The sequence below is a fragment of the Maylandia zebra genome, linkage group LG8 (assembly GCF_041146795.1).
Source record: "Maylandia zebra isolate NMK-2024a linkage group LG8, Mzebra_GT3a, whole genome shotgun sequence".
Lineage (NCBI taxonomy): Eukaryota > Metazoa > Chordata > Actinopteri > Cichliformes > Cichlidae > Maylandia > Maylandia zebra.
This window is the reverse complement of record NC_135174.1, coordinates 10,250,522-10,276,920: the sequence shown is the minus strand read 5'-3', so window position 1 is coordinate 10,276,920 and position 26,399 is coordinate 10,250,522. Positions and strand designations below refer to the sequence as shown.

Genomic DNA, 26,399 nt, shown 5'->3' with positions numbered 1-26,399 from the left:
TCTTAGAAGCTCTGCCAGCCGCTGCCTATTGTAACACATTAAGCTACTTGTGATTTCAGGATTTCTCCAACAATGGCAACCTACGACTGGAAGTATTAAAAAAAATGGGGCTCCCACGACTTTCCTCGCAGAGCGTAATAGTGATGTGCATAGACGCTTTTATCATAATATTTCACAATAAAGGCTCTCTCTCTCTCTCCCTCGGAGTCAGCCCTTGCAATCTCCCTCCCTCCCCCTGTTTTCCTCCTCCTCTCCGTTTGTGTGTGTGTGTGTGTGTGTGTGTGTGTGTGCGTGCACCAGGCTCTCCCACCCTCGGCTCTTCTATTCGCTCACTGCGCTCTCATCCTCGGTGCGGCTTGTGTCTCTGCCTACTCCCGTGCGTAAGTGCGCACAGACAGAGGAGTGAAGTGATGCACTCCCGAAAACGCAAAATCTGAGCCTGATAAAAAAGACAAAAACCTTTTGGGAAAGGCGTCTAAATGCGCACTCGCTGGAGAGGAGTTCAGTTAAGTCAAGTTTAATCCACATAGGGTTTTTTGTTTTGTTTGTTCTTTTTATTCCGCGCGTTTGTTTGTGGATAAAGATACGCGAGCAAAGATGTTCATCAGCGCGGATATTTCTGGACTTTTCGGCATATCATGACCGTGCGCCCTGTCCCCTCTCTTCAGGTCTTTTCGTTTCCGCGCGAAGTTGAACGGAGGAGAGAGCACAATGAGAGGGAAACACTTTCTCCCCTGCTTCTTGTTGCTCAAACTTATGGCCCTCGTGTGCAAGGCTGGCGGGATTCCAGGAGCGCTCGGGGGATTCGTAATGATCGCCACCTCGAACGGCTCCACGCCGGAGGAGAGCGTGTCCGAGCAGACCCCGCACACGGAGGAAAGGTGTCGGGGTTACTACGACGTGATGGGCCAGTATGACCCGCCGTTCATCTGCAAAACGGGCGTGTATTTGTACTGCTGCGGTACCTGTGGCTTCCGCTTCTGCTGCTCCATCAAGGAGTCGCGGCTCGACCAGGAAACCTGTACAAATTATGACACCCCGATGTGGATGAAGAGCGGGCAGACACCCTACAAGAAAACGAACAAGCCTCACGACAGCACCAAAGACAAGACGAACTTAATAGTTTACGTCATTTGTGGAGTAGTGGCGATTATGGCTCTTGTGGGGATTTTCACCAAGCTGGGGCTGGAAAAGGCGCACCGACCCCAGAGAGAGAATATGTATAGGTGGGTCTCTTTCTTTCTTGGTTTCTCTCTCTCTCTCTCTTCTATCTGTGTGTGTCTATCTCCCGCTTCCTCCCTCCCTCCCTCTCTGCCCGATTCTCTCGGTGCGCTTGTTTACAAAGAGACTTGCAGTAGTAGCCTACGCGCGCAATGATCTGGAGCGCGCAACGTGTAGACGTGTGCTTGTCGTCTTAACAGAGCACCCCACCACCACCACCACCACCACCACCACACACACACACAACACACATAAATTTATGAAATTAAATTAAAGAAAAAACTCAAACCCTTGACCTCTTCATTAGGGTGGGGGTCTCCTTGTCTCCCTTTAGTGGAAAGACTTACTGCAAAGTTGACCACCTTTGTCTTATGACAAACCCCTTTCTTCCCGATAAGAGTGCTCTTCTACAGGTTTGGGTCACTGAGTATCAAAATGATGTGTCTTAGGTTGTGATCTAGTCATAGAAAAGTCTAACTAAGTGTCGAGAAGCCAGACCAATGTTGTCCACAAATTAGAGGTTAGCTCATTTTGGTCTAGAGCAAAGACTTGGAGAGCGAAGAGCAAGCCAAGGCCAACATGCAAAAAGAACATCGAAGCTATTTTGGCTTCACGTGGTGGCCTTGGCATCACACTCAGTCTAAATTTTCCTTTAATTTGACACCTATCCATGCCATAAAACATCATAGATGAACTTGTGCATGTTACACTTCACACACGTGGTTTCCGGGCAACAAGAGCAATGTATCGCATCTTCTGTTATTAAGAGTCTTTATGAACAGGAACTGATACCGCATATTCCTTCCACTCCAGTCTATCCATCTGTTGTGGCACAGCGTAACATTATGAGCTGCTCTCCTCTCATGTGAGGGGCGGAGGGGTGTCTTTCAGTAGAGTAAGGTGGCATTGCACTCCATTGTGTATCACTCTTGACTGGAGATCATTTGCTTGTTTTTACACCTTCATAGTGTTGCAATTCAGTAGGTGTGAGTGAATGTGCAATAATTACAGTAAAAATAAATAAATAAAAGGGAACAACTGAAAGGAAATCTTTTCCACTCATCGTGGAAACTAATTTTTCTGGTCAGCTGCACCTCATAATGTGAGGTGCAGCTGAAACGACAGTGTGCACCGGTACAGTCGAACTGAATAATTAAATTAGCCATGTCATGCACAGTTCCTCATGTCTGCACGCCTCATCCATCTCTCTGTCTGACAGGGTCGTCGCCAATGTGCTGCAGGGCGGGTGTCCAGGTGAGCAGTATCGCGGGGAAGAGGCCCTAGGGATGCATTCGCAGCACTATGTCGCCAGGGCCACAAACATCCGTGAGTTTTTTTTCTTTTTTTCTTCTGGCAGTTCTGGACAGCTCATTATTGGTTGTTGTGAACTGTGTGTATAAGTTAAAGCAGCATATGGAGGCGTGGGTGGAGTGCGTATGCGTGTCAGCAAATGCATTTTTTTTTTTTTTTTTAAAAAGCTGCTTATTTAAAGCGAGATTGAGTGGATGCCGGTTGGTGTCAGAGAGCCTCTGCGAAGTCATTCGGAGTGATGGAAGGATGTGAGAGTTTGGGATCAAGTGAGTCGTCGCAGCCTTGAAAGCAGCCTCGTATCTGGCCGATGGTGCAGAGTCGGAAAATCCATTTTTAAAAAAAGAAAAAAGAAAAAGACACGACCATAAACGTCGAGAGAAAACGCACATCCCTGCAGGGCTTGTTCTGTGTTTTTTTTGTTTTTGTTTCAAATGACAGCACTGGCTTTTGTTTTATCTCACACTGGCCAGATATCCATCCATTTCATAACAGCCTAGAAAGAGAATACCTCCCTGTCTTTTCAGCCGTTATTCACCGTTTTATTTTGGTTCATGCCCACATGATATAATGAGAGAAAGAGGCAAGTGGGAGTGTGTGTGTAAGAGGAAGTAGTGGTGGTGGTTGTCTGTTTACATATGTGTGTGTGTGTGTGTGTAGGGAGGGTATAATACAAAGCGTATGAATGCCATCTATTTCTTCTGTGTCCCGTGGGCTGCTACAGTATCAAGCTTATTTGCTTTTAGAACATCGAAGACCAAAGAGATGAATGTGCACAAAACCCGCACATTCGTACATAAATGCATGCAGGGCAGAGAGTACAGTAGATGACATATAACACATACAGGGACAGCACACAGCATTTGGGCTCACTTAAAAATTGCGTCACCTTTTTATGCCAAAACAAAGTAACAAATCTAGTCTGGTATTCAGCACAGAGACACAGAGTGACACAGAGTTCCCTCTGCCTCATTCTTATTATCTAGTTATACGCGAATGGCACCTTGTAGCATTATAACTGACTGGAAGCTGAAATCCTCACACATCCAGAAGCCTTGCCTTTTTGTGCATTTGCGTGCATCTCCATACTTTTGTGAGTCCAGAAAGACAATTTATTCCATCAAATTTGACATTTACACTTGATTTCTAAAGTTTTTACAAAAGTAAAAAAAGAGCCTCCTCTAGCAGCCTAAACCTGTTGCAGCAGGACTAAGAGAGGGTGCAGAGTCAATCGAGTCAGCCGTAACTAGAAGCTTTATCAAAAAAGACAGTAGTTTCAAGTCCAATCTTAAAAGTGGAGAGGGTGTCTAGTTCCCGAACCCAAGCTGGGAGCTGGTTCCACAACTCCCAGTTTGGGTTCTGGAAGCTGGTCCCACATAAGAGAGGCCTGCCTCCCGTTCTACTTTCTAATACTCTAAGTAAACCAGCACACTGAGAGAGAGGAGATCTATTGGGGTGATGCGGTACTATGAGTTGTTTAAGATAAGAGGGTGCTTGATTATTATTGAACACAGAGACAGCAGTATCCATACATTCCTAATTCACTCCTTTCTCTTTACATCTTTAAACGCGTGACACGTCACAGTTACAAATGACTGCTAATGAATCAGGACGTCCGCATCAAAGGCAGCGGTCAGGGGGTGCGAATGCCTGCATCTGTTTGGGAGAATGAGATAAATGCGCAATCCTGCAACGACAGGGTGACATAACCCCACTCAGCGTGAAGCGCTACACCCACAGATGCCATCAACATCGTGATGAGAACACATCTCATAGAAAAATGTGTGGAGAAAGAATTTAAAAAAAAAAAGGTTGCATTGATTTCTTTATTTAAAAAGAAAAGGGTCGTTTTTCGGGGGAGGGAGGTGGGAGTCCTAAAAGGGCTTCCATGAAAAGAGATGAATAACACTTTCAGTAGGTGTCAGGGTCCACTGGAGTCCTTTTTTTCTCCCTGTCCACACTGTGGGAGAGAAGAGATAGCTGGGTGGCCTATCACCTAAGTGGCCAGGAGGACACGGCTGTGAAATAGCGATTATTATTTGCAATGTGGAACCCGCTCCCCTTAACCTTCTAATCCTCTGGCTTGTGGGTAATCATGTGGAATGTTATTAACCTCCACGATCTGCCAGGACCCCCCCCCCCCCCCCCCCCCCCCCCCCCCCCCCCTACACGCGACAACCACCTGATTGGTTTACGGACCCCTCCCTCAAACTTCCATAAGCATTGCAGTCGATTTATTAGGGTTGCAGGAATGGAGGTGAATTAGGTATGGATTTACTCAACGTGTTATTCATATTTAAATGATTAACAGAAGATAAATAGATTGAAAAAGGGCAAGGCGATTTATCATTACAAGTGTCACTGTGAATGTGAAGGACAGATGGAGGGAAGAAGGAGAAGAAGAAGAGGAAGACTGAAGACAGTGGTAATTGCAATGTAAAGATAAGTACTCAGGTTAAAGGGACTGTCATGCACTCTGTGCACATGAAGCGAGTCTGCTCAAATATAGCGAAAGATTGTGCTGGAAAATCTATTTTAGTGCAAAAGCACTTATTGATTATAGCTTATGGCCAGATTGCCCTATTAATGGCATGATTGAACCTGGTCTGGCAGGTCTCCTTTGTTTATTTAACAGAAGAGAAATTCCTTTTTCCTGTGTGACAGCCAGAATGCCAGTTGTCTGTGAAGGAATCATTGATGACCGCCACTGCTGTATCATTTATAAGGTTCAGTCTATTTGAGGAATATCCCACACAAGTGTGAAACACCCAGAATCAATCAGCAACACACAAGTCCGGGGTTTCTGTTTATTATGTCCACCCCCAATCCTGCATATTAAAAATGGAGATTGAGGTTGCTTCTTGAACCAGAACCCACCAACCTATAAATTACCCAGATGGGCAGGTTTGTTGACTTTTTTTTCATCCCCCCGCAAAAAAAAAAAAAAAAAAAAAATGGAGACTTTGTTTGAATCCTTAAAAGGCTCCTCTTGTAGCATCAAAGAGACAAAGAGGGGAGGGATGAGGAAAAAAGAGGGGAAAGTAAGGACAAGAAAGAGGAGAAAACCATAAAAAGGGACCTATTCATCTTTATGTTGTGTTTCCTCCTACTGAACATGAAATCCTGCTGTCTACATGAACAGATTTCCTTACCTGGATGATTGAGCGTGCGACGAGTCAAATGATCTCAGTGGCAACATCCAGACGTACAAAGGCAAAGATCACTGATGAATGACAGAGCTTTCTACTGGCCATGTTGTCTACATTTGACATAGTTGCGACCTTTGCTGTTCCACTTAATGAAGACGTTAGTTGTGAAGTTTTACCGTAAAACAGCAGCGATCCTTGTGACTTCTTTCTCTTGTCATTTGGGATAACACACTCAAGAGCTTTAGGTGGGCATCACTGTTGGTATTATTAAGATAAAGCACACACTCACACACAAACACAACATACATATCTCTCAGTATTCACAATGCAGCTCCCCATTTGCTGGCTTAATTACCTTCCCAGTAGTTATAATCTTTTCCTAAACATTCTGGAAGGATGAAGGATCAAATTTTAATAGGTAATTGCTTCTGAGATTGCACAGGCACGAGAAAAGACCCCCATCTGCAAAATGCTCCGGCTCCGCGTTGTGACTGTGAGTGTGTGTACGAGTTTGTGTGTGAGTGAATGAAGGTGCGCGCAGGCGTACAGTGTGTATGCAGGCAGCACGTAAATGTGTTTTTCAAGCGCTGCACAAGTCTGTCAAGAGGAGTCGTACGTATCCTTCGTTAAAAGTAGGTGACTGTGTGACCTTGTCTTCGCAGCTGTCATCCGAGCCTTCAGCATGTCACATCTGATTGCAGAGTGCCAGATCCGAAAGCAGAGCCTCAGCTAGTGAACCTACGTGCGGGCCGTAGAAACAAGCAAAGAGAGGCTGTGAAAGAGAAAATGACAGAGCTGTAGGTAGTTATCTGTGAGGCGTCACTCCAGCTTGGGCTCCGTTTGAAGCTCAGCTTCTGTCCTTGTGTTCAAACAGGCGGGAAAAGCGCAGTCGAGGTTCCATCCCCGAGTTTGTCTTTTAGGCTCATAGCCGGCTGGAGTGACAGGAAAGCTTCCACTACATCTGCAGTTAGTTCTCTTTGATCCAAACCACTGAGTAAAAAATTGTCCCATTTTTAACTTGACTTTGCTCTGTCATACTCGCAGAAGCAAGTTTAGAGGATATTTTTATACGTACAATTAAATAAGAAGTTACCTATTTTTTTTGGCAATATGCTTTTTAACTTATTTCAGTTTGAAGATGGACTTGTTTTTCTGTTTCCAAAAAAGGAGTCTGCAATGTGTTGGAGGTGTTGGACATCACAGGGGCTGAACTTTGTCACTGATTCTATTTTTATGGTAGGAACTGAGCTGTGGAGGGTGTCAGATTTGGTGAATCCTTCATGGATGAAGTGGTCTGTCAGCTTCACCGAGTGAGGACTTCTAACTCGCACTGAGGTAGTTTTTGACCAAGTGTGTTGCTTGGAATGAGAATTAGCACCTCCAAGTCTGAGGCCATGGTTCTCAGTCAGAAAAGGGTGGAATGGCCACTCTAAGAACAAGGTCCAAAGTGGAGGAGTTTAAGTATAAGGATGCTGTACCTGTCTGTTGAGGTGAAGAGCGGTCGACCTACGTTCTGGCCGTCAGGGGCACCTCCTGGGTGAGCTGTTATGAGCATGTCCCACCCAGAGGAAGCCTTGGGACAGAACCAGAACACGCTGGAGAGAGATTATATCTCTCAGCTGGCTGGGGAGAGGGATCCAGACCTGTGTGAGCAGCAGAAAAAGGATGGATGGATAACTCTTTCTGTGAACATTAAACTAACCTTTTATGAATTTATAACTTAATTAAATTCATAAAAAAAAATCTCAAAAGCAACAAAAAACAAACACACAAACAAACCAAACAACTTTTAAAAAAGGAGCAAGCTACATTTTTACAAAATATGCTATTGCTAATTAGCTAGGTATCGCTAGGTAGCTATGTGCGTGCTCTATCCTTCTGCAGTCAACCACAAATTATAGTGCACAAATAAGCTATTTCATTTTTGTGTTGCTAAAATTAAGTATATTTTATATATATAAAAGTATTGTTTAACAAGCTTTGGTTGTAGTGGATTCTTTACTCTCTGGGCCAAGCTGCTAACTGTCTCCTAGCTTTAGTTTTATATTTAGTACATAGATCTGAGATTCCCGATATCATCCTGTCTCTTTAGCGTAAGCAGCTGTCACTGTGCTGACAGTTGTTTCTACCCAGGAAATTAAAGCTTGGCAACATCTGTTTACATCTGAGTCACCTACCTGTGAGGACAAACATGCCCTGTGTGATTTTTTGCATTTAGCTATTTTTGTCCTCTTTAGCGCTATAAATTTCAACACGTTTGAAGAAATCAAATTAGCTAGTCAAACCCTAATGCTGTGTCACATGGTAATCAGCAGAGCTGCATCTTCAGGCCCATTTGGATTCATCACTCATGTGTGCCGTTTGCCACTCGGGTTTATGGATGACTCATAGAGAAATGATAAGGCACAAATGTCTGCAATCTTTGGCACAGCTCCTCTTTTGCTGGCTGTCACATAAGACAAGCCTCTTCATGATACCTTGCATTAAGTGTGATTTAGGTGGTTTGAAAACCTCATTTGCAGCCTTGCTATGGGGTTTAATAAGGTTACAGAGACCAACAAACCAGAAGCAGAGAGAGCTCAGATTCTCAGAAAGTGCACAAGTGTCTCCTCCTCTTCCTCTCCAGGGCCTCATTCCTGCACCCTCTCGCTGCCTAATTATCTTAATGTGAGGCCCCTCAGCAGCCCTGGGACACCATTAGACTTCTGCTTATTAGGACTTGGGGGTGGTGGGGTGTCTCAAAGGCGGCAAGCATCGACCAAACAGTAGACACTGACTCAGAGGGAGGCCAGACAAAAAGGTGTCAACACTGACTGAGGAGGGAGACTGGGGCTGGAAGGAGAATAAAGGCAGAAAAGGTTTTAGAAACTGAGAAGATATGCAATGCAGAGAAGAAAGTTTATTTTTAACTTCTTTTATGAAATCCTAAAGAAGTAGCCGGTTAACCCTAAGCTGTATCACACTTCTCTTTACTGAGCACAAGCTTCTTTTGGAGACGGTAATTGGAGCGAGCGCTCGTTCTGCAGAGAGAAGAAAGCAAAAGCAACGTTTTGATAGGCAGTGAGAGTGTTTTAATTCATGCCACCCATCCCTGTTCATTGTGGTGTGATATAATAAAAAGCAAATTTAAAAATGGAGCGAGGGATGGAGAATATCTTAACGTCTAATCAGCCTAACACCCACCACCCTCCAAAACCCATCCCTCTTTGCGAATATTAATCAGTTCATTTACTCTCAGGAAGTCACATCTTGCATTTGACAGGTAATTATGTCTGCGCCTGTGTGTTCGCGGGTGCGCGCATGTTCATGTCTGCGCTCACTCGCGTGTTCGTCACACGTCCTGTATTTGCATGTGGCGCTGTATGTCATAACCTGTGGTCAGCTTCGGCCCAGCAGCGAGTGCGATGAGGGATATTGCGTCCATCCATCTATTTCTCTCTCATTTACACAGGACTGTCTGTGATGATACAGCACTCGCGGGCGGCCGTGGGATATTCAGACAGGCTTCCAGGCTGCCTGTTTGAACAGGTGGTTTTCGCTGGTTTCTAATTAACTGCTACACTGACTCTTCCCAATCAACTCTTCGAATGAATCAGACAAACCTTTTGCAAATATTAGGATTATTTTCAGTTGGATTGATTTGAGTTAATTATTCATCAGGATAGGATAGGTGTAAACAGTTTCCAAACTGCTTTTTTTTTTACTTGGAAGGGATGCTTTAATCAGTGCGTGTATCTCGACTGCAAGCAGTGAAGCTACTGAGAAGATCGCTCTGTTCTTTGTAAAAATAACAAGCTTAAGGTCTGTCAGATTTACTGTGAAGCAAGCTGTACCACATGGTGGAATTACAAGTCTGTTTAGCTCCCCCCCTCCAACATGTTAACTGTGTTACGCTGAGTAAAATCCTCTGTAATCTGCTGCCATTTTCATCGTTTTTCTTAGTCTACAGTTTCTACCACTGTTGCTACTGTTGTAGTAAAAACAATAGAGCTCTAATCTTCTTTATTGCAAAAAAAACAAAACAATGAAAGAAAATATATTTAATAAAAGAAAAAAGCTAACCTAACCTAAACCCCACAAGAAATAATCCAAATAAATAAGAGAGAACTGTGTTTTCAAATCAGCATCCTTACACAAATTTAAATTCAGATCTCCTTGTTCAAAGTCTCAGGATTGATTGATGCCTGTTTTGTCTCTACGCTGTCTCGTTAGACGTGCCACCATTGAAACATACGTCATTTCGCTCATACGAGGTGTGATCAGAGGTGGCAAAAGTATAGACATTCTTTACTAAAGTATAAGTACTGCAGCTTTACTTAAGTTCGTGTGTTTTCACGGCTCGGCAGCGAGTCATGCTCGTTTTCTTTATTTCATGTTGTGGTTTTAGAAAAATGCGACAAACACATTTCAGACAAATCCGGGCTAGTGCGACAAACACACTAGCTCGGATAAATTTGAAAACAGCGTTCTTGTCTAAAAACGCTCCGTGTCCACACTACCGTTTTCAGTCATTTCCGAACAGTTGTTCATCCACACTGAAACGACTGAAAACGCTTAAGTTCCTGTATTGCGCATGCCTGAAACGTAAGACTATTCAACCTGCGTCATTTCTGTCTGCCGATTATTTACTTTCCGGCTCTTTGAAACGGGGCAAAATGTCGAGAAAAAGCAGCGAGTTTTTTAAATGGACTGACAATGAGGTGGAGTTGTTGCTGCGAGTAACAGAAAAGTACAAAGTTGCAAAAGCGAGTGAGAATTAAAGACTTTAAAGAAAAGCTATGTGGACATGGGTGTGACTTTGTGCTGACCATTGGGGGGGGGTGTCCAAGATCTCAGTCTAAATAATGATTAAACATGCAACTATTTTGCTGGTAATACCTGAAACAAGTAAAGAAAATCAACAGCCTGTTTATGCAAGATAATTCATAATTTTATTGAGGGGGTTATATTGGCTGGGTCTGATTATTGGGGGGGTCATAGCCCCCCTAACCCCCCTGGAAATGATGCCCCTGTATGTGGAGCGTGTACAAGCTGATATTAATCTTTAATAGGGCTGTTAAAAAAATGCGTCACTGTTTCCAAAAGCCTGCGGTTACGCTGTCCACACTGCGGCGCAAAAACGCCGTTTTCAAATGTATCCGCTTTGGAGAGCATTTTCCAAAAAGCTACGTTTTCCTTGACCAAAAACGTCATCTGGGTGTGGACGTAAGGCCAAAACTGAGAGAAAAAGATTTTTTTTTAAACGAAAATGTATTAGTGTGGACATGGCCTAAAACAGAAAACACGAGTCTTCATTCTGCACCTCTGGACCACTTTGAGCGCTGTTGATAGTTTTAGATCTACCTAAACTCTCACCAACATTGCAGACTCCTGTTCTGACCACAGACATAAAACATAGATGTAGCTTCAGGGCTGGAAAAATGAAAACAATGCAGAAGTTAAGAAGAACCTGCATTCCATCTGAAATCCACCACCATAGATGTGCAGTCCTGTTGAGGTCCTTGGGAATATGGGTTTCAGTTTGTAAACACTGAGTTTATTGGCTCATTCGCTTATTTTGGGTTGTATTTTATAAATCTTGGCCAAACTGTGATTCAGGAATGGATTTTACATTTATCGACAGATTTGTAGAACCTTCTGATCGCTAACTTATGCAGAGTTATTCAGTTAGGCAAAAGGACATGTTAAACTTGAAGTAATTAAAAGATCACTGAATTTAAAATCTTGATTATGGCTTGGTTATGATTATAATTAGTGCAGTCAGAGTACTCTTAAAAGGAAGTTTAGTGTGGTTCATCTGAAAAAATACAAATTAAAAAAAAAGGTTGGTACCACTGAAGTATGTCAGAGAATATTTACAGTATTGTAGGAACTGGCCATTCACTTCTTTCTGTGTACGTACCATGAAAGTCTTGGCTTTGAAAGAGAACAGTCTGTTTCCATGAACCGGCCAAAGCAGCAGATCACTTTACATGTCCCCAAAGTACCGGAGGCTCTTTTTTCTTTCTTATATACACACATGCATATGGAAACCAAAAGGCGCCCACACACGTAGAGCCTCCACACACACACACAATAATTCTGTTCCAGGCCTCAGTTTCACATGCCTGAGTTTTCACATGGCCCAGGGGCAGGCAGCACATTTGCTTGGCTGGCTGACTGATGCCACCAGCGTCACAGGCAGGGAAGGCTCTTGCTGATAGCACATTTGTGGCCCCCACCATCCAAAAACACCATTCAAACTCAGGGTTGCGGTCTCAGGGAAGCTAGCTCTACCTCTGTCTCTCTCTTTCGCCCGCAGGCATCAGTATGGTCTGGCTCGCTCACCAACCTAGCCCAAGGAGGTTAGGCCACATTGGCAAACTTCACGCTGTAAACCCTCCCATCCTCATACACACATATGGACACACAAGAAACAGTAACACACACAAACTCATGGACAAGCTTACAGCCCCCACCACCCCCCACCCATCCTGCTGGGCACTGGCCCATGGATAGGGGACATGTGGCTGGGCAAAATGCGTCACGATGCTGGGCTCTCAGTCCGACAGATCCTGTGCCTGTCTGCCTGCTTGCAAATTACCAGCCTGGAACGCCTCACAAAAACAGAGAAGGAGTTTTGTTTTCTACCCTTCTGATCGCCGCAATCGCCCTGCTCTCAGCCTCGCTCGGCTTCTGGCCACTGTTGCCTTTTCTTTTGGCATTACTTGTCTCTTATGGCAGTAGCTGGTTGTAGAAACAAGTTTCTTTTCTACTCCTGGTGTTGCTTCTGTGTGTATTTTCTACAAAAAATTCTACCAGAGAGCGGCAGAGGTTTGTCGATGTCTGAACCACTTTACGGTATATCCATCAGCGTTGGCAACCCCTGATAAATATGTTCCGATTGTTACACCACATCAGTGTTTTTTTGTCTTGTGAAATATTGGAGTCCACAGCTGAACAACAGCTCTCCTTCCTTGAAGGACTTAAACCTGGAGATGAAACTGTTTTTAGAAGCTTTTTCTTTCAGAAAAAGGTCAGATGTTGTCTTTATTTATTTTGCCCAGACTGGCGCTGTTGGAGAAACACAGTCAGAATTACCTCAGTGTCACAGAAAAGAGTCAAGGAGAGCACACTGATTGAATGCATTATACTACTACTAAGGCTTTCAATCAACTAAAAGTTTATCCTCGAAGAGGAAAAAGCATTAACTGTTATGCTGGATTGCAGCACTTCGGCATTAAAAGAATATTTTAGAGTGCTATAAAATTGGATATTCAAGCTTCCCAAGAAAATGCTTGCAGTATGATGTACCTATCCTGTGTTGGTCTGCATGCATCTTAAAAAAACACTCTTATTTCAACCACAGTATAGTTAAATACAGCTAAATAACTCATTATTGTTTAGGTGTGGAAGGGGAATTGACTTAAAAACAGTATGATGATGAGGAGCTGGGATGAGGTGGGTTGCACAGCAGCTTGCAGATGTAGCAGCAACGATGGACTGGATGAACAGCTGTAATGATGTAGCCTTGTATGAGATTAGTGACTTGAATGTGTAGAGATGTCAGCTGATGTGGTCTGGCTTGACTGGATGAACTAGCTCAGGGGTAGTCAACTCCAGGGCTCGAGTGCAGGTTTTAGATACCACCCTGGGTCAACACACCTGAATCAAATGATTAGTTCATTGTCAGGCCTCTGGAGAACTTCAAGAAATGCTGAGGAGGTGATTTAGCCATTTGAATCAGCTGTGTTGGATCAAGGACACATCTAAAACCTGCAGGACACCGGCCCTCGAGGCCTGGAGTTGCCCACCCCTGAACTACCTGAACACATGCTATGATCATCATGTGCAATATCAGTTTCAAAGCTGATAGTTTGGATTCCTTCTTTCCAACAACAGTCTTTGGTCGTTTGGTAGATCTGTATATCTAACACTTGCATTTGGATTGTTTTCCTTCATTTTCATTGACCGCTGTGATTTGTCTCATACATATTTGCAAATGGACCATTTCAGCATCTTCTCGTCAGATTCAGATCACAGGCATGACACTGTGTCTGCACACAAAGCAACTTAATGAGCTTTATAATCCCAACATGCCTTATCTTATTGGAAAATCAGTGAGCACACTGATTTAAGTGGCAGCCCAGTAACGTCTAATATACTCCAGCCTTCCTGTGATAAAGTATTCAGTTTATATTTAGTTCTGTCATGAGTAGAAATGAACTGCATGCAAATGCAATACTTTCCTTGATTGTCTGCCTGACAACCTAATCGTAGAAGTTTGCATGTCTTTCCACATAGGATAATTACCTCAAATATCACAAGAAAGGTACTTTTTTTACTATACAGAAATGGAAATTGCACAAAGTTCTGCAGTGAGTGGAGGGATGTGACAGAAGCATAAAGGAGAGGAATCTAGAGGGAGACGCACCTTAGATGTCACTGTCAACCTCACCAACAGGCAGCGATTGAATCAGTCCTCCCAAGGGATCTTGGGAAATGGAAGCAGAGGGGATCTGAAAGTGCTTTCTTTCCTCTTTTTCTGATATGCAGAGCCTGCACAAGTGCGAAAGACTGAGCAGAAAGAGACAAATAAAGTAACAGAACAAAAACGAGAGGAGAAGAATGCAAGAGCAGAAGCAAAGATGAGAAAAGAATGAATGTGGTAAAAAAAGACAGCAAGACTGTAGTTGACAGCTGACGTGTGAGGAAATCTATATCTGAGACCATCGATCTTTTTAAGCCTTGCCTGGTATGAAAGTGGAAAGACACAGAGCAGATAGGATTCAGACAAAGCTCCCTACTGCACTTCACGTCCAAGAACACAATGGTAACATTTCTCTGTTGTGGCAATGTGGCTTCGGCGTTTTGACATTCATTTACTCCTGAATTGGTCAAAGTCCCCATTTGCTTTCGCATTGGCCATTTGGTTTCATGTCAAGTGTGAACAAACAGTATTGATGTCACTGCAAAGGGTTTATCAGACTTTTATAGCTTGCAGGTAGATGTTGAGGGCTCCCTCACTGGTGGTCAGTGAGAAAACTGTGATAATAACAATCATATTGGTAACACATAGGGGTTAATTTTCTGTCAGAAGTAATAGCTGAAGTGTTGGGTGGAGGGGGGGCATCCATTGGTTACTTAGCAACCTTTTGAAATAGGCATACTATCCATCCATCCATCCTCTTCTGCGTACCCTTTCAGGGTCGCGGGGGAGCTGGAGCCTATCCCAGCAAACTGGCAAACTAGAAAATACAGTGTTTTCCTGCATATGAACTCTTTAAAACTATACAAAATGAACTTTGTTCAGGGGCTTTCGAAGTTATAATCACCAAGTGCTAAAGTAGCCATCACATAAAAATGCAAACATTATTTCTAATGTGATTAATTTGGTGCTTTTTTACTGTTACATTCTGACATCTGTTATAATTGTCACAGTCAGGAAGGTTTAGTAAATTAGGATGGCTAAAAGTAAAAAACAAAGTTTCTTATTCTGTGCTGCTGCTATCATAATATAACATGACCTTCTGATGAAGGAAATTTACACTATTGCTGACTACATACAATGTTACCAGGGTACACCTTTTGCCTGGGGGGATGACTTTGAGAGCTTTGAGTGAATTATTTGAGATCATCAAATTTTGAAAAGGTCTCCTTGAAAAGAAGAGTGAAGTTAGCAACCCAAGGAAATCTTGTTTACTTGGAAAAATAACTATACCACTTTATAAATACTTTTGAAATAAGGAGAAATAATCTACTTTGAGAGGTGTGGAAAGAAAAAGGGTAAACAGATCAGGACTATCCTTTATTGAATAAATACAAGTTGTAATTGTGAGTTGTCACAGTTTGCATTTTGCAAAAGGACAATATCTTTCTTTGCATGCATACATATCAAATAGGGCTGCCACAAACGATTATTTTGATAGTCGACTAGTCACCGATTATTTTTGCTCTTATATAACTATCATTAGCTTACAGCTTTAAGTGTTTAAGGTATATGCTTACTAAAAATAAAGACAAGATGATAGTTTATAAAATTTTAATGAAATTTGCAGATTGTTTCGGTGGAGTTTAATAAACGCAGCCGTCTGCTCCTTGCTATCTAAAATATAACAGGACACCGGAGTATATTCTCCAGCATCTCACACTTCTGATAATCAGTTGTCTACTTGACGTCTCCGAAAACGTCGGAGCGCTTTTGAAAATATGTGGTGTCCTGATAAACTGAGCCGATATTTGAGGTTTACACAGCTACATTCTCGCCTGAAAATATGTTAAACGTTTATTTTGTGACCCAGAAAGAATAATAAGAGTAACATTAAAACTAACTAGCTGCCGCCATTGTTGGAAACTAAGCAGGGCCGCGCTATGAATTCTGGGATAGGTTGGGCCTCGAAGCGACCCACCCTTCAAATCTGGGGGGAAAAGGGCGCATTTATCGGCCGCATTTGTCAGAGTCTTCGAATTTGGACAGTCTTTGTGGTGTTGCTGTAATGTAATCGGCCTACAAATAAGTGCACAGGAGGATGCAGTTCATAAATTTGGACACAGTTACGATACCGGACACTGCTTCTTCTTCTTCAGGGTTTAACAGCAGCTGGCATCCTTGTACATGCAGTGCTGCCATCTTCTGTTTCAGTCCGTTATTACACTCTTAAATCCTACTACTTATTCTTGTGTCTTTCGGGATCTTAAAGAGCTTCAAATGATGTGTCAACTATTAAATTAATCGTCGACAATTTTGATAGTCGACGTAATCGTGACTAGTCGACTAATCGTGGCAGCCCTAATATCAAGTCAATCCAGCTTTGACTTTTACAGCCTCTATAACATTAGGAGAAAACAGCAAAGACTTTCCTATTAGTGATACAGGGACAGGAAGGAGGGTCTTAAAATGTAACAATTTTGTATCAAATAAAAACTCTTAACTCTGAGGGACAGTTACAGAAACTTATATCATTTCGGAAATTTTTGGGAGGCCGTTGGTCCCATTTATGAAATTTGCTTTATTGGTAGTTTTGCATGTTGCAATCCTGATTGCTGGTTCCCCAAAAGTTGATTCTGTCCATCTGAACATAGCGCTTTCATTGAACATCCATCTTGCAAACCTGATTCCTTAACTTTTCATCTCTCATGCAAGTGACAAAACATTTCTCCCACTTAAAACGCTACAAACAGATGGACAGAACAAACTTCCTGCCGAATCCTTACCTTATTTAGCACGGTGGCATGGTGGTTAGCACTGTTGCCGCACAGTGAGTTCTGATGGTGAGTTCAATTCCACCATCAGGCCAGGGTCTTTCTGTGTGGAGTTTGCATGTTCGTGTTTGTGTGGGTTCTTCCCGGGTACTCCGGCTTCCTCCCACATTCCAAAGACATTCAGTTAGTGGGGATAGGTTAATTAATTAATCTAAATTGCCCATAGGTGTGAATGTGAGTGTGAATGGTTGTTTGTCTCTGTGTGTTAGCCCTGTGACAGACTGGCGACCTGCCCAGGGTGTACCCCACCTCTCACCCTGTGACCGCTGGGATAGGCTCCAGTGCCCCCCGCGTCCCTGAAAAGGATAAGCGGAAGCGAACGGCTGGATGGATAGAAGCAGGTAGTTTTTCATTTTGCAAACCTGACAACGCAAGGGATTGAATTAATTCCATCATTATCATATAGTAACAATGTCACAACATGTTAAAGCATCAACCAATATCAACTTAACATCATGTTAATACCACAAATCAGTCTCTAAACATACTAATGCACAGATATATGATTTTACTGCTAGCAAGTTATCATTTTGTTATTAATATATTGCTATACTATTGTATCACATGTGCCTGAGCTTTATTTCTACATTATTGCCCCCAGTTTCTGTATCTTATTACCCAGTAATATACATTTTAATGTAATATCATTCAGCAATAGCCCCTGTTACTTGCATCATCAGTGGTTGCAACTTGGTTGCAGGGGAATTCAATGCGATAAGCCTGTGGGATTGTTACCTCAAGAAAACAAGTCTAAATAAATTAACCCAATTTCATTAGAAAACATGCTTACTTATCTCAAGGTAAAGGCATTAAAAAAACTGCAAGTGCAGCCATTCTTGACTTCAACCGAAATCCCAGATTAATAAAAGAATTCATAAAATTGCCCAGCAGCTTTTGCATGGCTAGAGATGCGAAATATTAACTATGAAACCTGCATACCAAAAGGACTTTACGTAAGAAATATAGAGAAACTCAATTTAGAAAGCTAATATTCTTGCATTAACTTTCTTTTTTTTTTTTTTTTTTTTTTTTTAAATGACATCAGAAACAGCAGTATGCGACATTACGTGATGGCAGAGCTTCAGTTCATCCTTTGTCTTTTTCTTTTTTTTTTTTTTTTTTTTTTTTTTAATAAATAGGACAGGGGGAATGAATGAGAGAAAGAGGGGGAGAGAAAGAAAGAAAACCAAAGGGGAGAAGAGACGGTGAGAAGGGGGGGGAAGAGAGAGAAAAAAAAAAAGAACTCCTGGGTCACCTGTATGGAGAAAAAAAAACAAACAAACAAAAAAAACAAACAGAGGAGACAGCAAACAACAAAGAGCAACATAATAATAGAGAAAACAAAGCACCATCACAATAAACTAGCTAGTCATAGATATCAATATTTACTAAATAATAAACGATATTGTGCAGCACGCAAGATAGACAGCGCACAGTGTGCTTTGAGGCAGCAGCCAAGAAAGCTTTAGTCCGCGTCTGTGAATACCCATGTGTGCATACCTGTGTGGATCAGCATGCTTGCATTCCAAAGGTTTCTCCATGTAATGATCTGCTAGGGAGTGTGGGGGGGCCACAGCCCCGTCCTCCAGGGTGTGAAGTGGGTATGGAGGAGATCAAAACTCCAGACATCCAGAGGCCCCCAGAATACAAGAGACCATGGAAGACCAACAGAGGGGCAGCCGCGCCACTGTTCCAGTAAGAGCTGAGGAGAGTCCCAGATGAGGGCTCGCCCAGCAGCCGCGGAGCAGAAGTCAGGGGGAGTTGCAGTGACGCGCCCGTGAGCTCCGCCGGCCCCCAACTGTGCCTGAGTGACCGAGCCCCAGGCCGAGAGGCCGGGGGCACCCCACCTCCAAAGGGGCCCGAGCGAGCCCCAGGCCCCAGGCCCCGACAAGCGGCCGCCAAGGAGTGAGCCGGTGTGTACCCGGACGCCCACCCCCAGATACAAAGAACCACCAACACACCGACACCTGAGGGAGTCCGCCACCGGCAGGGGAAGTGGTGGTGGGTGGAGATAGGCCTCCAAACCTTGGAGGGCCTGAGGTGTCCCCAGAGAGGTGGCGTCTGATACCCAACCTGACATATAGACACAGACATACGGGCACACACAGACACAAACATCCATTCCCCCCCTCATGCTCTCATATGCACTCACTCCACACTCAACCAACGTGGAGACAGACATAAAGAGACGCTGTACACACAATCACACTCCCCAAGCGTACTCTACAAACCGGGTCTAGGTACCCTTGCCCCTGGAGGGGGGAATTGCACCCAGACCCAGGTGGTGTTACCCTTTTCCCTGCGGTGGGGAGAGGCAGACCACCCCGACTCCGCAGCAGCAGGGAGGCCCCACACCCCAGACCGCAGTCGGACGGCCAACTCCTCCTCTTGCATTAACTTTCAATGGAGATACTGTGATAACATTTGTGGATATGGCGCGAGCCTAGATTATCTAACCGCATTATTTAGAAGGAAAACTTAAAGTGGTTACACCTGAAATGTTGGTAATAATTTACCATTGTACGGAAAAGTTGTGCAAGCGCAATTAAGGCAAATGTGTTAAGACTAGAAGAAAGTTTAACCAAGAATGTTTGTCCCAAATCCTTCCAAAATTCCTACCTTTAAATCATTGCCATCGGTGCCACACATGAATACTTTTTCTGTGATCAGAAAGGACACATGCAACCTTTAAAAAGCACCTTTTATTATTATCTGACAGTAGTTAAAATAATACAAAAATAAGGCAATAAGAAAAATGGATAAAAGCACCCAGAGGTTTCTTTGCAAATCACGGAAGTATCGGAAGCAGTGACAGAGTGGCATTTGATTTAATTAATAAAAGTAGTAGAATATCGTTCAATTAATCTACTCTCACAGTAAAAGTTGGTACAGCTTTGTTTTCATGCATTAGTGAAATGTTACTAAGGTGAGAAGAAAAAGCAATCTTGGCGAGGAGACATGCATACTGGCATCTCTGTTAAAGTGAATTAGTAATGATTCAACCTCATGTGTGAATCACCACTAATAACTTAGATTTCACGCACGATACACGATGATGGAGAAACAGAAAAACAAAAAGTAACAACCTTTTGTTTTCATGTGATAACTGAATAATTTGTTATTGATTCAAGAAAACAAGCTTTATTATCTGCGATTGCAAGTCAAATTAAGTTGTTATCACGGAAAGTGGTGTTACCTGAAGACAAATGTAGAAATTAGCCAATCGTCACAAGATGGAAACACTAAAAAGTACTGAAAGAAAGGCCATTCTTAGCTTCTTATAAAACCCAATTCGACTCTTTATGCAGTCTTAAGTTGTCATTTTGTCCCTCAAGTCCAACTTACATCCTTGTCGGAAGGTCTCTGATTTTTCCCATTTTCTCTTTTTGTTGTCAAAGGGCACACGTGAATGCTGGGTGTGTTAGTGCGGCTTTACGCTCTTTGTAGTTTGGGTGGACCTAGACATTTCACTCTTCTGCCTGTCTGTGCGTCATGTTGTTTCAGCATCGTATTGAATTTCATCTAGCTGTACCTGAGTCACGGACTCCAGCTGTATGTTTGTATCGATTTTAATCTGCTCCCTCAATACATTCCCGCCACCAGCTACTTCCTCTTTCCTCATATCATACTTCTTCCTTTCTCATCCTCTCCCCCTCTCTGATTGTGTAGATTGTTTCACAGGGCCCTACCATGCTATAAGATCAAGAAGAAAGCCATAAATGATGTATAAGTCATTCCATGCAACAGTGCCCTCACAACAAATTAGATTTATGTATGAGGGCCTCCCTTGACCCAGAGTATCTATTTCCTGGTACTTTGCTAAATTACATTGCTTTTTACATTTATTTATTTATCTCTTTGGCCATTTCTACAAGAATTATTATGACCTTTAGCTAGTTTTTAACATCAACAAACTAAGCAACTGTGAGAACAAGTGCATATAAAACGTGATCTTGTGGTTCTCAGCTTTAGATTTAGGTTTAAACTGTCCCCCAGTAAGAAAATTGAGTCTGTAATATGGGTGTAATGTCATAAAAATATCTCAATTTAATCCAAAACACGATGTTTTTCCTCTCCCTAACTAATTAGGTTTGGTGCTCTAAACTGTAGTCCCAATGGCCCAACAAACAATATGATTGTTTAGTTGGAGGACTTGCTGAAACAGAGCAATGAGCTTGTTGTATGTGCTCGAATAAATAAAATAAATAAATAAAGCCATAGCTTGTGAGCTAATTACTTAAGACTGAATCATCTGTCTCTACTGACAAGCAAAAGAAAACATGCAAAAGTAATAAAAATGCTACAACCTCATTTATAGTTGATTCTGTCCCCACTGTTTGGAAGCCAGTCTCGGTTAGGCTAAGGAGCAATCTTCGGAGCTGAAAAATGAAGCCAATGTCATAGTCTTAAAGAGTACAGTTTCTCTAGGTGGCACTCTTGGCTGTTTCCAAAAGGGTGTCAATATCAGTAGATTTTAGTATATTATCAGTCCATTATTTGCACCAATTAGCATATATGTTTGCCCCTACAGTTTTTTACTGTAGCTTGCTAACCTAGCATGATGGGTTTAGCTAATAACTTAGCACTTCAATCTTTCATCCACATAACTTTAGTCTAAAAAAGCTCTTCAAAATGTAATCAAAAATAACCAAATGGAAAACCGTCAAATTGTTTTTATGTTTATTTCATAAGATTGGGGAAATTAAACCCAGCCATATGTAACCATAACTAGCTAACCATAACTCATCCTAGCTTCATCTTTTGTAACATAAAAATAAAAATATCATCTTTGTCATTACATGTATGTGATAAGCTCTAAGAACCATGCCGTGGCACCTGTTAGCTTAAACTGCAGTCTTGTACCACAAATTCCATTAAAGATCAATTATGACTGTCATTTATAAGCAAATCAGCCAGAGCAGGCAAACAGCTCAGCTAATATTAGCTCAATTAGCTAGTTGGCTGCAGCTATAATTTACAATTTTTCTTTCACTGTATACATTTTAGTGTTGTTATAAACCTTACAAACAAATAGGTTGTGAGGCAGTCCACAAAAATAAGAAAAAGAAACAAAGCAAAATGCAGGGGACGGCCTATCAGAGCTGCCCGTGTACATTATGACTTGCTGCTATATAAATAAAACTGGACTCAAATTAATAGCTGTTTGCAATGACAGTCGTAATTATCTTAAAAAACATGCTGCGCAGTACACATCTGCAGCCTGCCACATATGCAATAGTTCTAAAAAGAAGCTCAAAGACATACTGAAGCCTCCTTCATTGGCTCTGGCTGTACAGCCGGAGCAACCCAAGAGTGGAGGTTTTCATACCAAGTGGTTGCCTTATGATTAAATTTGCAGCATGTTTTAAAGTTTTATAGAATACTATTGGTTTGAATATCAATATACAGTCCGGAGACTACTGGCCTGCTTTTCCAACCACTAGTCTGGCTACCACCATTACCATCTCAGCATCAGCTCTGTCATGAATTATTTATCTTTTCTGATTGCATTTGCCAATGAACATCTCAGGTTTCTCCATCACCACGTCCACACTCCCACACTGTCTACCCATCTGTGTTTGATGGAATTCCTCGACTGCTTTATCCACGAGCGTGGCCACTGCGGCAACATTTGTTTATAGCGGCGCTTATTTATTTTTCTGGGATGATTTAGTAACAGCAGGCACAGGGCACACAAGTTGATGGAGGTAATAAGCAGGGGAGAGAGAAAGGAAGATGGAAGCCAGAGAGAGGGGGGAGAGAGAGAAAGACAGAGTTTTTATGGAGGATAATTTTCCTCCCCAGAAGGCAGTGATTGGCATTAATTACCTAACAGGTGCTAACAGCGATGAATCTCATAATTAACCAGTTTAGATTTAGTTCATTTGGAAAGACATGAGAACGAGGCTGTGGGTGGAGACGAGAATGTGTGTGTGTGTGTGTGTGTGTGTGTGCGCGTGCTGTAGTGTGTCTGAATGCATAGGAAATAACAGAAGTGAGAGACAAAGTGAAAGATTATGCCAGCCAGACATATACAGGATAGAGGTACTTTAAATCTGCATGCGAGTGAATGGTGAGTGTCTGGTTGAAGTTTTCTGTTGCTTTGCAGGATTCATATTGCTGTTCTCATTTGATCCTCTGAACCACAAGCTGCAGTATTCTTGTTCACACCATTCTTATGTCAGTATATCAACAAATCAGTTGCACTTAAAAAGTCAAACTATTTCAAAGATGGAAGAATCAACAAGCCTGTTGCACTTTGCCATTTCCAACGTTCACTAGACTGAATTCTTACAGCAAATAACTGATCGAGAACTTAAATGTCCAGCAACATGATGTAACTACTGGAAGTCAGTTTGGAGACAAATTACTGCGACTATGCATAACAAGCTTGCATTCTTGTTGATTTGAAATGTGTGTTTCAAAGACAGGGACCAGGTATGTGACCACTTGCTGTTAGTTGCAGCCTTTAAAGTGACTTTGATGCATCAAGACAGCAATAAAATAGCAAAGAATTGGAGTTTCAGTTTGCAGGTCAGTTTGGCAATTATGTGGAATCTGTTTATGATAACATGACGATTAACTGTGACAAACGGGCAAAAATCACAAACCTGTTGCCGACTGCTACAAACCTATTGTCATCTACATTCACATGTAATACTTACAATTCAGCCAGAAAAAGCCAGAAAATTCAGAAATTCCTCCACAAATGGTGATTTAGTTGCTGCAGGACGGCACTTTACCTGCAATAGGTGTTATACAAGCATCCTTTTACATACGAATACAATCAGAATACAACCAGTTGAGTTCTGAATTGCAAAAAGAAGCGTTGCAGTTGCACTCATCAGCGAATACGAACTCAGATTGATTGCAGGGTGTTGGAAGTCTGAGTGTATATCAATTTTCAATTCTCTTTAAGAGTTATTGCAGTCAATCCAAGTAAGATGGTAGTGGTTTGAGGACCGGTTGTCTCTTACCAGAAAACCTTTAGTGCGACTTTACTTTACCGTGACTCAGCTGTAAGTAGACAGTGTTTGTTACTTATTGATCTGAAAGAAATAATGGCAACTAAATATCATTTTGTGAACCTTCTCTGCATCAGTGGAAGAGGCTTTCTGCCTCCTCTAGCTGGTTATATTTGTTGATTTTAGTGTTACACCTGTTATGAGCTTATCCTCCGTGATATATCACACCTGCAGGAGATCCAAATAGCCACCGAGAGAAATAAAAACACTGTCCAGTGAGGGTTTGGTATCTCAGTCCTGACCATTTGTTTCACTGGAAAGTGGACCCAGCACCAAGCAGAGTGTGAGGCAAAAAGGTCCCGATCTCAACATAGATGGCGCCCTTATTCTACAGTTATAGTTATAGTGCTTCCTAATGATGAGATAAAGCAAAAAACTTGCCTATTACCACTTTAAGCTGTATTTGTTATTCATGCATTATTTATATTGGAAGTCAGAATTTACTTGCAAAGCTTGCTGGACTGCATTTTATTTGATTAAGACTGCTAAGCAACAACTGCCACCCTATGCACAGGCGTCTTACGTGCTTTTAATGTGCTATTAGTTGAGACATTTAAGCTGATTGCAAAAGACTTTAAGTAGATTTGAATTGTTAATGAAAACCTCTGCAAACTCAAAGACTATTCTATAATATTATTTTGTAGCTTGCAGCCAACAATGAATTTACTACCATAGAATGTTGTTTTTTGCTTGCTGTGCATGCTGTTTCATGTTAGCATAGTCTACATTTTGTCAATGCTGTGCCTTTAGTTTTTGTGGATTTTTAGAGACACCTTCAAATAAACCAGCAGCAAGAAAGCTACTTGTGCCTGCCTGTGCTTCATGGAAATATAAATCTAGCTGTACGTGTGTGTTACTTGTTGGAATGTGCAATCTCCCCATGAAAGTGATTGTCCCTTACATGCCTCAGGGCTAGTTTTGAAGGCCCTCTGGCAGTTCAGGCATTGCCTAGCAGGATAGGGGGCTGCATTTGAGGAGGGGTGGGTCACCCATATGGGGATTTCCTTATGACCCAATTATAACCCCCATGCTGTTACACAGAATCCATCTCTTGCCTGCCTGCCTTCCTGCTCTGCAGCATTCGTCAGGCAGATGGAAGTGTCTTTGTCTGCTCGCACCGGTTCCCTCACGCTCCCTGTTGCCAAGGCACAGAGCGGTGGAGAAGAGCCGACAGTTACACTGCCACTCTGCAGGATCATTGCCTTGCACATACCCTTGCATGAATGGCATCACATGGCATTCAGCGGATCCTTGTGCATGAAATAAAGGCACATGGAAGCGCGAAGGCATTCACGCGGAAAAATCCGCTTTAAACTGTTGCATAAATGGACACTCGCGAGTGCAAACACCCGTGTGACAAAAGAGCGCTCATTCGCTGGAGCAGATGTGCAATAGCATGTGCACGCTTACACTACGTCTAGCTGCACCCATCAATATACGCTGCTATTTCTGCTTTTCTTTGTACAGTTCTTACACAAAGACACAGTGACACACAGGCACATTTATACGCTGACAAAACACAATGACGCACACACACACACAGAGTACACTTTGCACCCTGCCAATGCTTGTCTTCCCTTGCTTACAAATGGAGCGAGGCAGCCGGTCTTCCTTCAGTAACCTACTTTTTCTCTCGCCTCTCCGTTTTCGCTTGGCTCTCTGAGGAAGTGTGGATGTCGTGCTTGGTTTGACTTCTTCGGCGCAGGCCATCGATAAGCTCTGCTTTTAGTTTGTGTTGCCAATAGCAGAATGTCACCATGGCATCTTTGTGGATGAGGAGACGGGTCCTGCGGTGAAATGTGGGACTCACTTGTGGGCTAATATCCTCCCTCGGAGCAGGGAGATCCCTCAGGACCACTCCAAGCTTCCTGAAACAATATTCCTCACTTCGTAAATGTGACATCTTTAATAACTGTGAGGAGAAAGGTATCAGATGCCCTGGTAAGTACACAAGTGTAGAGGAAAGCATGCTGACTCGTTCCCTCTCTGTTTGAGCTGCTAAGACACAAAAAAGAAGCAGAGACGGGCAGATAAATACTCAGGATGCTTCTGACAACAGATGGACCGAGAGAGCAGAGGACTGTGAGAGGAGGAGGAGGAGGAGGAGGCTCTCTTCGCAGTGAAAGAGAAGACAGATAAACAGGTACACAAATAAACAGGCGCATGGGTAAGAGTGTGTTGCCTACCATGTGCTGATATCAGACAGGCATATGGCCACAACACAGAGGCAGCGATAGAGAAGAGATCACTGTAAACACCGAGGCTCTCAATCTGGCCCTGCAGCAGCCCTTTTTTAATTCTTTTGCTAAACTAATGCTACATGAACACTGCAGCATCCATTCACAGTGACTTTAAGGAAATTACGCTTCGACTACGCAGCCAAGTGCACGCACAAACCACAACATATCGCAGCCACGGCGAAGTGGAAGAGCCCCCCGTCACATTGCCCCCGGAG

General features: G+C 42.7%; 1 protein-coding gene across 1 annotated transcript in view; it reads left to right on the top strand.

Moving 5' to 3' along the window:
* The first annotated feature begins 337 nt into the window (after positions 1-337).
* shisa9a (shisa family member 9a) overlaps positions 338-26,399 on the top strand; it is a 63,343-nt gene continuing 37,281 nt past the window's right edge. Inside the window, exons 1-2 of the mRNA XM_012922226.4 lie at positions 338-1,226; positions 2,441-2,547. Of these exons, the coding sequence (XP_012777680.1) occupies positions 712-1,226; positions 2,441-2,547 (622 nt within the window). The 5' untranslated portion in view covers positions 338-711. The remainder of the gene's footprint in view (positions 1,227-2,440; positions 2,548-26,399) is intronic.